General features: G+C 32.0%; 1 protein-coding gene and 1 pseudogene across 2 annotated transcripts; both read left to right on the forward strand.

The window, feature by feature from the left end:
* Window positions 1-205: 205 nt before the first annotated feature.
* LOC116106050 lies at window positions 206-1,992 on the forward strand (annotated as a pseudogene).
* Window positions 1,993-4,613: 2,621 nt separating this feature from the next.
* LOC116106062 (GDSL esterase/lipase At5g37690-like) lies at window positions 4,614-7,228 on the forward strand. Of its 2 annotated transcripts, XR_004124242.1 has the most exons (4): window positions 4,614-4,848; window positions 5,311-5,940; window positions 6,582-6,875; window positions 7,141-7,228. XR_004124242.1 is itself a non-coding variant. In XM_031392422.1 (3 exons), exons 1-3 carry the CDS (start codon window positions 4,650-4,652, stop codon window positions 6,815-6,817), a joined length of 1,065 nt encoding a protein of 354 aa, XP_031248282.1. In that variant the 5' UTR covers window positions 4,614-4,649; the 3' UTR covers window positions 6,818-7,134. The 2 variants fall into 2 exon arrangements, 1 of the variants encoding a protein (XP_031248282.1); XM_031392422.1 differs by lacking the exon at window positions 7,141-7,228 and having other exon boundaries at window positions 6,582-7,134.
* The last annotated feature ends 7,456 nt before the right edge of the window (window positions 7,229-14,684 follow it).

The following is a 14,684-nucleotide window of genomic DNA, read 5'->3' on the forward strand; positions in this document are numbered from 1 at the left end:
ACTACTCAAGTTCTGTACAATTTTTTTTTTGTTTTTTTTTTTTTTTTTTTGCTGGCTTCTTTAGGGATTAAATTTCCATTTTTGATTAATTTTTTCAGATCTCTCTAAATTTTGCTTGTTTAATTGCTTTCGTGATTGGGTTTTTTGGTCGCAAGGCAGTTAGGTTTTGATTATTCAATTTTAGTTTAGGTTTAACGATTCTTTTATGGCATTTGAATGCCAACAAAGCACTCAGGTTTCCGAGGATTTGCCAGTTTTTGCAGAAATAGTTTTCAAAGTCGAGCTGATTCACTTCACTTCAATTTGATAACCGAATCTCAAAATATTGAATTAAACTGTAGCAATCTCTTTGCCAAACCCAAATGCAAATATTTCGAAAGTGCAAATTCCCCATAAGGGAGTTTTATGTTCTTGTAGTGGAGAAAAGTTGCCCTTTAATGATGTTTTATCGAATTGTCGTCGGTCAATAATTGATCTTCCTCCAGCATTGATATCTGAAATCCTAAACTGCCTTGACCCCAAAGAGCTAGTGTAGTTTCATGCGTGTCAACAATTCTACATAGAATAGCATCAGAGCATCATGCTTGGAAGAATTTTCTGTGAGAGATGGGACTTCCAGCAGTTCCTACAGCATTGAGTACAGGGTTTCCAGATGAGAAGTCATGGAAGCTCTGTTTGTGGAGAGAGAGTTTAGGAGTAAGACTTTTATGGGACGTTATAGCATTGATGTTTTGTATGGTCATACTGAAGCTGTTCTCACGGTTTTTGTTTTGGCTTCTGCAAAGCTCATATTTACTTCTGGGTATATGCAATTATGCGAATGTGGGATTGGAGGAAGGGTTGTCAATTGCATCATCTCGACCCCTTGTTGCACTATTAGAGCTGTTGCAGCTGATAGAACTTTTGGTTGCTGGGGGTACTGATGGATTTATACATTGTTGGAAGCAGTTGAGAGTCTCCCATATTTGTTCGACCTTTGCTGTTCAGAGAAAGAAAACACTGAGTTTCGTCTTTGGGAACATGAGGCCCCTAACATCCCTTGCGTTGGATCTTAAGTGGATATATAGCGGTTCGTGGACATACTGTACGGTATGGGATCGAGCTGCACTGAAGTGTGTAAAGATCTTGAGGCATAGTGACTGGGTTTAGGCCTTGCTCCCAATACACTACAGTTGCTAGTACATCGGGTTCTGATGTGTAGTTTGGGATACTAGTGGTACTATTCGGACTGTTTTTCATGGTGCCCATGCTGGTAATGCTTTTCATTGGCTCGAAGCCGTACAGGAGATTTTCTTTTCACTGGAGGAGAGGATGGGGCAATACACATGTTTGAGATCTTAAATGGTTGTAATGAAACTAATCTTTTCCAAGTTGCAACATGGTTTCCTCACTCAGGACCTGTTAATTCCTTAGCTTTTGAGTTTCCTTGGCTTGTCTCGCTGCTGATGATGGGAAGCTTGCACTAATTGATGTTAGAAAGTTGGTAAGGACTAGCAAGCATTTTTCAAGGAAGAAGATTTTAAGGGTTAGTAATGTGGCCACCTCAGAGAATGCTACATGGTTTGAGTGCAATTTAATCTCAGTGGGCATTGGTGCTGAACGATAGTATGTGGTGGCGAGAAAGGGATTGTTAGGATTTGGAACTTTTCACGAGCCTTAGAATTGAGCAAAGAGCCCGTGCTCTAAGAGGAATACGATTAGAGATAGGATGAGGAGGCGTAAGCTTCAGATAGAAATCACTAGTAAAGGTGTTCGAACTGATCAATGTTCTGTTGCAGCGAAAGAAATCCCAATGAATGGCGATCGAAGTGCTGTTTGGCACAACAAACGTGGAACAGGTGGCAAGCTGAAGGCATAGCAAGCCACTGTAATAGACATATGATTTAGCATCACTACCCCACTTCTCTTGGGTAATTACTAATTACATAGGAGAGTATTCATTTTGAATGTTTCAGTATGCCTGGTAACTGATTTCAATTTCTTCACATTAGTGTTGACTACGTATTGCATAGTAGTTCATAGAAAAATCTTATTGTGATGGTTGCACTGGTCTTGGTTTTACCTGGTCCACCAGAGTTATATATATATTTCATTTGTAGTAGTGTTGAATGTATATGCTTTTTTCTGTTTTTAGATTGGCATTCAGTAGTTTTTTATGGCAAATATGTTTTAGGCAGATATGTACTTACATTTTTCTCTCATCATTTTGCCACAAATAATTTAGCACATTTTTAGAGATCAAACTCTCAGTTTAACAATAGACTCCAAATTTTGATCTATATCTGGTTCGTCTAATATATGTTGAACTTAATATACGATAAAAGCTGTTGATGAAATTCTAATTGTAGTTCTTTTCGGAATTCTGTCGAGGTAAAATTTAGAATATAAGCAGAGGTTGAGATAGAATGCCATGTGGTGGAATTCAGAATTTTGTACTCTATCTGGACTCTCGTCTCCATCCCTTCGAATGGTATCGATGATTGTGAACCCACTTCAAATAGCACTAGAATGGTTTAAGATGTAGATGCAATACCAATTTGGGTTCTTCTTCATCGGCATTTTTGAACTTATTTAGACCCCTCTACCCCCATCTATTGGTATCATTTTGTTTTCCTTCTAATGAAGAATATTATTTAGTCTAAAAATCAGAAGCCCGGAAAAAAAATACTTTAAATATGCTTCCAATTGTTAATTTCAACTACTGATAAACATGATTTTGGTCTTGATTTTTTGCCATGCGATATATGCAGACTCTTGAGGACTCAGTGTTTTAAAGTGATCTTATTTTATTGAAATATTGGCATTCGATAAATTTGAACGGCGAATCCATCATAAATATAACCTTAAGGTGAAATTTGTTTCTGCTATAAGTTTTGGCCATTCTCATGTAAAGTTTAGTTGGGTACAAGGAAATTACTTTAAACCGACCTTCAAGGAATTAGCCTAACGGTTAAAGAGGTTTGTTCTCCTCCTTGACTTCTTGGATTCGAACCTTGGATCACCTATCACATTATGATTTATCCAATCATTTGGGCTTGTAAGATTGGTTGAGGTGCGCAAGTTGGCTCGAACATCTGGTTACCAAAAAAAAAAAAAAAAATTCTCTAGACTAGAGCCATATGTCATATTCACTAAACATTATGTATTTTAGCGATATTTAAGAAATCCTACCAGGATTTGTTGTTGTATGATTTTTCCTTATCTAGGAATGGCCAAATCCACAAAAAGAGTATGGACGCATGGTGTTTAAGCCAGTTCGTACAACTTGAATCAATCTTTTGGGACCCTGAAACTATCGATCGTGTAAAAACTTTAATGGTTATTCTTATTAGCAACCGTAAGAAACTCCAACTCAGGACTTTTTGAGTAATCATCTAAGAATCTCTATCGAACTATCGGACACCTAAAAGTAATTGACACGGTCTTTCTCTGACTTTGCATCACTCATAGTCGATATTTTATATTTGGAGATGGTTATCTTTTATCCTGAATTGATCAGTGATGTATTAAATAAGTTTCACAAACTCTAGTTATACATTGTAAAGTTTTTAGATAACATCGCCGCCTGTACTGCTTAATAGGTTAAACGTATTATGCGAGTTTATGGAGGTAAAAAGAAATTGGACTACTTAAATCGAATACATACTCTAATTACTTATTTGTTAAACAATAAAAAAGTTTTGATATTTAATTTGAAAGTAATTAATTATAGAATAATTTTAAAACAGCTTTGCACCTACTTGATTATCACCTTCGCCATTGTTTGTACTTGTAGCAACAAGAAATACATTATTTATCGACAATTAAACACACAGAAAATTGCTCAAATTAAAATACCCACAATTATTAATTTAATGTTAAATGAAGGGTACTAAAAATACATATATTTTTTTCTTTTTTCTACTTCGTAAATGTTTGTATATTAATTTATGAAAATTTAAGAGTAAGGAAAGAAAATTTCTGATAAAAAATTCAATTTTTTGATTTCTTTATCTTTTCTCTCTTCTCCCATCATAAGAATTTGGTTTCAAATAAATATTTTTTTATATTAAGATAAGTTCATTAGACAAACATAAGTTGGTAATATGAAATATTTTATCAATTGTGCGAATGATAAGTTTTTTTTTTTTTTTTTTTTCATCATTTCAAGCAAACATTTTGAGCTTTTTCATTCTTTGTGTTTTCAAATTTTATTTTAATATAAACATGCCAAGTATTATTTTATTTTTCTTATTTTTCAATCGTGCCAATATATTTTATTTTTCTTATTTTTCAATCATTTTCAATATTTAAAAAAATTGAAAATAGATTAAGAAAATTTATTAAAATAAAAAGACACATGGTTGTTTTCTTTGTTTCAATTACAAAGTGGCAAAACAACTTTTTATTCTTTTTTTTCCATAGGATTCACCATAAAGTACTTTTGAATATCAACAATTTTTCATAAGAATATCAATAAAATAATAATTACATATGAAATATATATATATATATATATATAAAATAAAACATTTAATATCTTACTATTAAAAAAAATAAAGTGAAAGGCCCCACAAAACCAATTTGATTTTTACTTTCAACTAAAAAAGATACTTATAAAAGCGGAAGTGGATACAGGTACCCATGTATTAGAGGGTTGAACAATAACAATGATGAATAGAGGGATTTATGTAGTTGGTGCTTTGATGTGCATGATGAATTGTGTAGGTTCAGCTCAACCCTTGTTTGTGTTGGGTGATTCTTCTGTTGATTGTGGAGAAAACACTCTGTTTTACCCAATTTTTCACCACAATCTTTCTTTGCTTCCTTGTAACGGATCCGATTCCTCTCTTCTTCCTCATCTTCTTGGTACTTCTCTCTCTCTTCAATTGCTTTTCTTTTCTTTTCTTTATTTCAATTTACATTTCGTGTGTTCAATTCGCTTTGTTCATTTTACCATCTTTTTCAGCTTGTAATATTTGACTTGAGCTAGTTTCAACTACTTAATTTTCTAGTGCTTTAGCAGTGAAATATAATCTTAATTTTTTGATTCAGCCACAAAATATTTAGGGCCTGTTTAATATAAAATATAAATCCAATTTTTCATTTTCGAAAACAAGGATACAATATGGTAGAAATGAATTTGAAAAGTTTTCGAAAACAGTTTTCTAATGTAATCCTATAAACTAGTGAAAAATTAGAAAATTAAGTTTATAAATATTATATTAAATATATTTAAAATATTAAGATATAAATCAAAAAAATGAGTTAGTACTTTAGTTTTTGAAACTCACAAGTTATATTAATGATGAGATTATATGGGTAATGCAGCTGAGAAAATGGGGTTGCCAAATATTCCACCATTCTACAGCCAAAATAGATCTATGCAAGTGTTCTTCAGTGGTTTGAATTACGGTTCAGCACAAGCAACTATAATGAATCCCAGCGGCCAGATCCACCAGTCTCTTAACCAACAGCTACGCCAAGTATTTGAGACCATGCAGCTCTTGCAGCTGCAACTTGGCGAGGAAATTGCTGACTATTTCATCAACTCCTCCATATTCTACCTATCCTTTGGCAAAGATGATTACATTGACCTCTTTCTCCACAATTCATCAGGTGTAATGGTCAAGTACACTGGCCAAGAATTTGCTGGCATTTTGGTGAACCAGATGGTACATGCTATGAGGAATCTGTATGATGCAAACGTGAGGAAAATGATATGCATTGGAATACTGCCTTTGGGGTGCACGCCACGTGTAATGTGGGAGTGGCATAATTCAGCTGGAGTTGATGATGGAAGAGTTTGTGTGGAGGAAATCAATGAGTTGGTTTTGGAATACAACACAATGCTGGATGAGCACATTGTTGAACTTAATTCTGAGTTGCCAGATGCTCAGATCATCTTCTGTGATGTTTACCAAGGAATTATCAAGATGATTACCAATCCAACTTACTATGGTATGAACTCTTTTCTGCACTTATAGTTTTAAGGAATCTAATTTAAACTCAATCCATGAATCTTCTGGACTTAATTCCGTGTTTCTATGGAGTTGATTTTTTTGTTCTGTTCTCTCAGGAAAAACCTTGTGTAGAACTAAATCCTGTTATCTTGAATAAAGGATGACATTTCAACATTATTTATATAAAATACTTATCTACTAAGAATAGTGGAAATGCTGTTCCCTTTGCCATTGCCCCACTTGGTTTCATCGTATTTTTGTTGCAGAAGTTAGAAACTGATACATATGCTTATTTCTTAACCAGACAGAAAGCAGTAGTAAGCATTATAGATTGCTTAATTTGCTCATTGAAATATGGTAAACTTATTTATTTGGCTTTTAGACCCACACAATTTAACATATGAATTTTTTGGTTTAGAACTCAACTTTGGTTACCTATTTTGTTGTAGTTCTGTGAAGTCTTATAAAGGGTTCTGTTTCTTAATTTAAACTTTGTCTAATAATCTATGTCTCTTCTATATGCTCTGTACAACAACAGTGAACCTCATTTGATATAAATACCCTTAAAATCAAGGAATTCTTTCTATAGCTTATATACAACATATTAATTGAACTCTTCTAGATGCAAAATAAATTCAGGATTTGAGGATGCAAAGAGTGCTTGCTGTGGAATTGGTTCATTTGGGGCGAGGATTGGTTGCCTTTCTGTTGAGATGGCTTGTGAGCAGGCTTCAGCTTATGTTTGGTGGGATTTGTACAACCCAACACTAACTGTGAACTCCTTGCTTGCTGATTCAGCCTGGTCAGGCCAACCATTGTATGGTATGTGTCGTCCGTTTCCCATCCAGGATCTACTTCACACATCAATCTCCTGAGAGGCTCATTTGAGATGCATTCATGCTTTACCCATTGATTGGGAAAATCAGATTCAATGTAAGTTTCTTCTGTGAGCTGTTTATCCTTTAGACTCTTGCAGCATCTTTCATCACTTTCAAACAAGTTTACCAAGCTACTGCAAATAGTGTTGTCAAATTGAAATATATACATCACACTGATCTGGTGTGTAACTGATATTCAAGCATCAATCTGAAAATTGGAAATGTTGTTTGATAGGTCGTCTAGATTTGAACTTCTTTTTTATTGCATTATTAATATTGGCATGGAATAACCACTCAGTTTTGCAACATGTTGAGGGCAGGGGTATTGTAAATCATTGGCAAAATGCAGCTGTATTCAAGGGGCTCTTTCCTATAAAGAATAATACTACACCAGCAATCATCTCTCACAAACTTTCTCTCACAACTTTGATATGACAACTCACAATTAGTCAATTCACAACAGATCTCACATGGGTCCCAATAATTAATTGCGAGTTATCACGTCAGGATTGTGAGAGAAAGTTTATGAAAAATATTTGTTGGTGTAGTATTAGTCTATTATAGAACATATGCCTTTTTAAGTTATTCAATTATGAGTTTTTACGTGGGAAGTTATACAAAATTTGTTGACTGAATATTATTACAAGATTGATGTTTGATTGTTTGTAAAGTTCTATTAATGTAAACATAACGAATTACATATTAATAATTAGAAATAACATGCATAATGACATTCACAATTTAATAGTTTTCGGTAGATTGTCAGTAATTTGTGTTTTACATGATATTAAACGGACCTAGTTTGTACTAAAAAGTAAGAATGCCCAATATTTGTACATTAAGAAATTTTTGTTTTCCTTTTTATATAAATTCTACATGAAGTTTTTCAAATGCTCTGCGGTTTCCTTAATAAAGTATTATGGAGTTATAAATAAATTATATAATTTTTGGTTTAATTAATTTAAATGTACATGAACTGTTGATTTTAACGCTGAGAGATATTATTGAAGCACACCATTAAAAGTTCATTTGATTTTACTCAATACATACTAATAATTTTATTACAAACTTCTCAAGTAAAAACCAAGTCCATGATAAAACTCATCTTTAACCTTATATAATAACTAGACATGGGTCGCATGTTGCGCGGGTATGTTTATTCAATATTTTCTAAATAGATTGTAAACAAATTTATTCTAACGAAATAAACTAATTAGATTAAGATATAATAACTGTTAAATTATACAAATTTTATATATATACAAAGTTGTGTTAAGATAAAATTAATAATTGTACGTGTATAATTATTAATATCAATTATAGGTAGATGTCATTAAATCATTCATCCAACTTGAGAAGATCACCTGAATATTATATGGTTTAATTATATTTTTAGGATCATTACTTTGAACAATTGATATTATTTTTGCAGACATGTCTTTGATATTTGATGTCAATATTTTGTAATGAATCGTGTATGATATTTAAGACCACCTGAATATTATCAAGATCAACTATTGAAACTTAAAATTTATACTAACCTTCCGTAATTTCTATAGTTTATATTCATTTTCAAGTTGTGTTCCGCGGGTATGTTTATTATATTTTTATTACATTATTATTGGTTTTCTTGTCTTTTAAATATATATTTTCTATATTGAAGTTCATTTTATGTTGAACTGATAATTAAAAAATCAATCAATAAAATATCCACAAATTGAACTCAAAGTCTATATCATCATGGTTCTTCTCAAATATGTCACATTTGAAATTTGTAACCAAAGTTTAAAACTTTGTCAAGAAAAGCAAAAAAAAAATGCAGGAGAACCCACTGGTTATTATTGATGAGTCTATAAATCAATCAGAGAAAGAGAAACCTTGTTGAAAAATGTGAACTTTTAAGCAAAAGACTTGCAGAGTCAAAGGAAAAAAACTGATTTTGATTATTGAGAAGAGAAAATAAATTATTTTTATTATTATTATTATTTTAGAAATTAAAAAAAAATTAAGAATATTGAGAAGAGAACTCACATAGAAAGCAACAACAATTCCAACAGTATAATCTGAAGGCAACTTAATTGAAGCATTGAAAAAGCCATGAAGATAAAGGTCTTGTAACACAAATTTATTTGTTGTAATTAGAATTGACCATCACTTATAGCAAAAAAAGCATTTGATGATAACATCTTAAAGAAAGACAATAATTGTAAAGCCCACAAAACCCACAAATCAAACAACAATATCAATCCAAAAATCAACAAAAAGAGATAGAACAAATATAATTAAAACTACATATCAATATTTGTTTTTCTTTGTCATCACTAAAATTTAATTTGTTTTATGTGTATGATGATAAAATGAATGGTTTAGTAGCAGACCTATAGTTATCCTAATTCATTGTATAATATATCAAATTAAAGCCCTGTCTTTCTAGTTTCCAAAGATTCAAACCGCTCATCAATTGGACTTTTATTGAGCAAGTTATGACTAATTTACTATTGACTGTTCAATGGAAATCGAAAAACAGGGGAAATCGAAATGTGTGTGATAATAAAAGGAATGGCTCGACAGAGGGGAAGCTCTATCTGTGTAGTTTCTAAAGATTCAAACCTCTTATCAATTGGATTTTTATTGAGCAAGTTATGGTCAATTTACTACTGACTGTTCAGTAGAAACCGAAATATATGTGGTAATAAAATGAATGGTTTGGTAGTAGGGCTACAGTTATCAAAATTAAGTGTATAATATATTATATTAAAGTCATGTATATCTAGTTTCTAAAGATTTAAACCTCTCAACAATTGGATTTTTATTAAGAAAGTTATGGTCAATTTACTACTGACTGTTCAATGGAAACCGAAATGTGTGTGATGATAAAAAAGAATTGCTTGACAGTGAGACTAAAATTTTCCACATTAAGCATATAGTGTATCAAATTAAAGTCCTATCTGTCTAGTTTCTATAGATTCAAACCTCTCTTAAATTGGAGTTTTATTGAGCAAGTTATGATCAATTTACTACTGATTGTTCAGTGAAAACCTAAATATGTTTGATGATAAAATGAATGGTTTACTAAAGCTACATGGTTCAGCATCAAACACCAGTTGATATTTGTTAAATAAATTAAATTAGTTATATTCAACAACCACCTCTTTTCATGATATATGTATGTAACAAAAAAAGATATCAACAAAAAGAGATAGAATAATTACAATTAAAGCTACATATCAATATTTGTTTTCCTTTAAGGATAATAATAATGGTTCGGCATATAATAAATGGATTACTAAAGCTACATGGTTCAGTAACAAACATCGGATGATATTTGTGATACAAATAAAATTTTCTATATTGAGCAACAACCTGTTTTTGCTTTATGTATGTAACATAAAAAAATATCAACAAAAAGAAATAGAACAAATACAATTAAAACTGCATATCAATATTTGTTTTCCTTTGTCATCACTATAAATTGAATTGGTTTTATGTGTGTGATGATAAAATGAATGGTATATCAAATTAAAGCTCTATCTTTGTAGTTTTCCAAGATTCAAACCGCTCACCAATTGGATTTTTATAAAATAGGTTATGATCAATTTACTACTGATTGTTTAGTAGAAATCAAGAAACGGAGGAAACCAAAATGTGTGTGATGGTAAAAGGAATGATTCAAAAGTGCGGTTATATTTATCCAAATTAAGCGTATAATATATCAAATTAAAGATCTATCTTTCTAGTTTTTAAATATTCAAACCTCTTATCAATTGGAGTTTTATTCAACAAGTTATAGTCAATTTACTATTGATTGTTTAGTAAAAACCAAAATGTATGATGATAAAAAGAATGGTTTGGCAGTGGGGCTACAGTTATCCAAATTAAGCGTATAATATACCAAATTAAATTCTTGTATGTCTAGTTTCTAAAGATTCAACCTCTCATCAATTGGAGTTTTATTAAGCAAGTTATGGTCAGTTTACTATTGATTGTTCAGTGGAAACTGAAATGTGTGTGATGATAAAAAGAATGGTTTGGAAGTGGGGCTATAGTTATCAAAATTAAATCTATAGTATATCAAATTAAAGCCCTATATATCTATTTTTCAAATATTCAAACCTCTCATTAATTGGAGTTTCATTGAGCAAGTTATGGCTAATTTACTACTGACTGTTTAGTGGAAATCGAGAAATAGGAGGAACCAAAATGTGTGTGATGATAAAAGGAATGGTTCGAAAGTGGGGCTAAATTTATCCAAATTAAGCGTATAATATATCAATTTAAATCCCTGTATATCTAGTTTCTAAAGATACAAACCCCCTATTGTTAGGAAACGACCCGGTTGCGCAGCGGAAAAACAAATATTACAACCATGGATCGTTCCTTAGAACCCAAAATCAGGGCATAGAAAATTATAGTTGATATTTTATAAGAATCTGCAGAAAAATAAATCCAAAGGTTTAGATTCATACCCACGTTGGAGGCTCCACCAATATTGTCTTTGAACGTGTTTGCTACCGATCCAAGTATAGGATCGAACTAAGAAGTCCACACGAAGACAACCACCAAGAACCAAGGAGGGATTTGCTAGATCCTCCTTGGCCTTAAGAAATCAAGAAGAATAAAAGAAAAAGTTTGATTTTCAATCAAACAGTGAAAGTGGCATAGGAGAGTGTGTTGGGGCGGGAGGTTTTCTCTTTCAATGAAAAATAGAAAATAATCAAAATAACACACTTGCATTTTCAACTAAAACCTTTTCTTTTATAGTTGTTATTTTAGTTGCCATATTCCCATATGGAATGGGCTTGGGCTTCAACCCAAACACCCCCAAATTTGCCAAACACTCCCATTTAGATATTTTAATTTAATTCATCATTATTTCAATTAAAAATCAATTAATATATATTTAATATATATATTAACATTTAACAATAATGATAATTTATTTAAATATATGCAAACATATATTTAAACGTGATTTCACTTATTTAATTTTTCTAACAAATTAAATAAAGGCTATGACCTCAGCAAATTTAATTGCACTGTGAAATTACCAAAGTACCCTTTCGCCCAAAAAGACGAAAATGCCCTTGTTTCTTCTTGAGTCTTAAATTATCTTCTATGTGTATGACACATAGGCTCCTCATCATACCAGTAGTGTATAGTATCGCGATTAACACCAATTAATCGTCTCACTCATACACAGACCAAGATTGGCCCCTAGCAAGGCATCATGGCCACCCGATAGATTCGGATTCAGCAAAGTAGCTACCTGTCAACGATATGGTTACCGTACAATTCGATCCTTTCATCATACGTTATCTCGACGAGACGAAGGCATAGAAATAGTGTCAACCTTCGGTTACTCTCGATATTATATATTCAGTTTCTGGACCAATGACCCATATTATAATCTGGATAGAGCAACAACTCAATCCCACTGTGGCTACAGTTTTGGTGTCATTGCCATATACTGAATTGCGCCGTGAGATAACTTCACCCGTATCCGGGAGTGATGAATCCTCTGTCAATCCACCATAGTCTTGATACACTCCTTGATATAGCCAATCACCACCGTACTGACAGCTCTGAATAGAACTGCGTTAGGCTAGTGTCAAACTGTACCAATCGGTGCACAAGGCGCTTCGGTGATCTCAAGTCTAAGGATCACATGCACCACCATTCGTTAGAGGATTTGTTCCATAGACACTGGGGTTGCCATCCATATGGAATCCTCTGGTGGGTCAGTCCAGTGAACTTACTGCAGTATATCCGCCTACAACAAGCACCCATGTGTTGCACTAGGTTGTCACCAAACAACCTTGACAAGTGAGATCAGTCATTGCCTTACGACAGGGTCGTTCAACACTATGATAGTCTTACTGTATTATCTGTGCCCTTACTTCAGAATAATACCGGGGCTACGGACGTTTCTAGAATGGCCACCATATGTGCTCATAGGGTTCTCACTATCAAGATTTGAAACACTTGATACCCTCGTCATGGTTCTACCATTCTAAGGACATATATCAATATTGATATATATATTGCAAAAATAATGATTTACGTGATATAGAATAAAATGCATTTTATTATTGATTAATGAACATTATTACAAAGAGTCAATTCTACAATAATTGATTGGCTCTAGGGCATCTACTCTAACACCCATCAATTGGATTTTTATTGAGTAAGTTATGGTTAATTTACTACTGACTGTTCAGTGGAAGCCAAAATGTGTGTGATGATGAAATGAATGGTTTGGAAGTCAGGCTACAGTTATCTAAATTAAGCGTATAATATATCAAATTAAAGAAATGTCTGTCTAGTTTCCAAAGATTCAATCCTCTCATCAATTGGATTTTTATTGAGAAAGTTATGGTCAATTTACTACTAACTGTTCAATGGAAGTCGAAATATGTGTGATGATGAAAGGAATAGTTTGGCAGTGGGGCTACGGTTATCCAAATTAAGTGTATAATATATCAAATTAAAAAAATTTCTGTCTAGTTTCTAAAGATTCAATCCTCTCATCAATTGGATTTTTATTGAGCAAGTTATAATGAATTTACTACTAATTGTTCAATGGAAGTCGAAATATGTGTGATGATAAAAGGAATGGTTTGGCAGTGGGGCTACGGTTATCTAAATTAAGTTATAATACATCAAATTAAAACACTATTTATCTAGTTTCTAAATATTCAATCCTCTCATCAATTAAATTTTTATTGAGCAAGCTATGATCAATTTACTACTGATTATTTAGTGAAAATCAAAATGTGTCTGTTAAATAAGTGAAATTAGTTATATTCAACAACAACCTCTTTTCATGATATATGTATTTAACATAAAAAGATATCAACAAAAAGAGATAGAATAATTACAATTAAAACTACATATCTTTGTTTTCCTTTAAGGATAATCAGAATGGTTCGGCATATTATAAATGGTTTACTAAAGCTACATGGTTTGGCAATAAACATCAGATGATATTTGTGATACAAATGAAATTTGTTATGTCTAGCAACAACCTATTTTCGATATATGTGTGTAGCATAAAAAAATATCAACAAAAAGAGATAGAACAAATACAATTAAAACTACATATTAATATTTGTTTTCCTTTGTCATCACTAAAATTGAATTGATTTTATGTGTGTAATAATAAAATGAATTGTTCGGCCGCAAGTGTATAGTTATTCAAATTCATCATATAATATATCAAATTAAAGCTCTATCTTTCTAGTTTTCAAAGATTCAAACCACTCATCAATTAAATTTTTATTGAGTAAGTTATGATCGATTTACTACAAATTGTTTAGTAAAAATCGAGAAACAGAGGAAACCGAAATGTATGTGACGATAAAAGGAATGGTTTGGTAGCGGAGCTACAATTATCAAAATTAAGCATATAATATACCAAATTAAATCCCTATCTGTCTAGTTTCTAAAGATTTAAACCTCTCATCAATTGGAGTTTTATTTTGCAAGTTATGGTCAATTTACTACTAATTGTTTAGTGGAAACTGAAATGTGTGATGATAAAATGAATAGTTTGACAAGAGGGCTACAGTTATCCAAATTAAACGTATAATATATCAAATTAAAGCGCTATCTATCTAGTTTTTAAATATTCAAACCGCTCATCAATTAGAGTTTTATTGAGGAAGTTATGACTAATTTACTACTGATAATTTAATGGAAATCGAGAAACAGGGGAAACCAAAATGTGTGTGATGAAAAAGGAATGGTTTGGCAGTGGGGCTAAAGTTATCCAAATTAAGCAAATAATATATCAATTTAAAGCCCTATATATCTAGTTTCTTAAGATGCAAATCTCCCATCAATTGAATTTTTAATGAGCAAGTTA

This window comes from Pistacia vera, unplaced genomic scaffold (assembly GCF_008641045.1).
Source record: "Pistacia vera cultivar Batoury unplaced genomic scaffold, PisVer_v2 Contig509, whole genome shotgun sequence".
Classification (NCBI taxonomy): domain Eukaryota; kingdom Viridiplantae; phylum Streptophyta; class Magnoliopsida; order Sapindales; family Anacardiaceae; genus Pistacia; species Pistacia vera.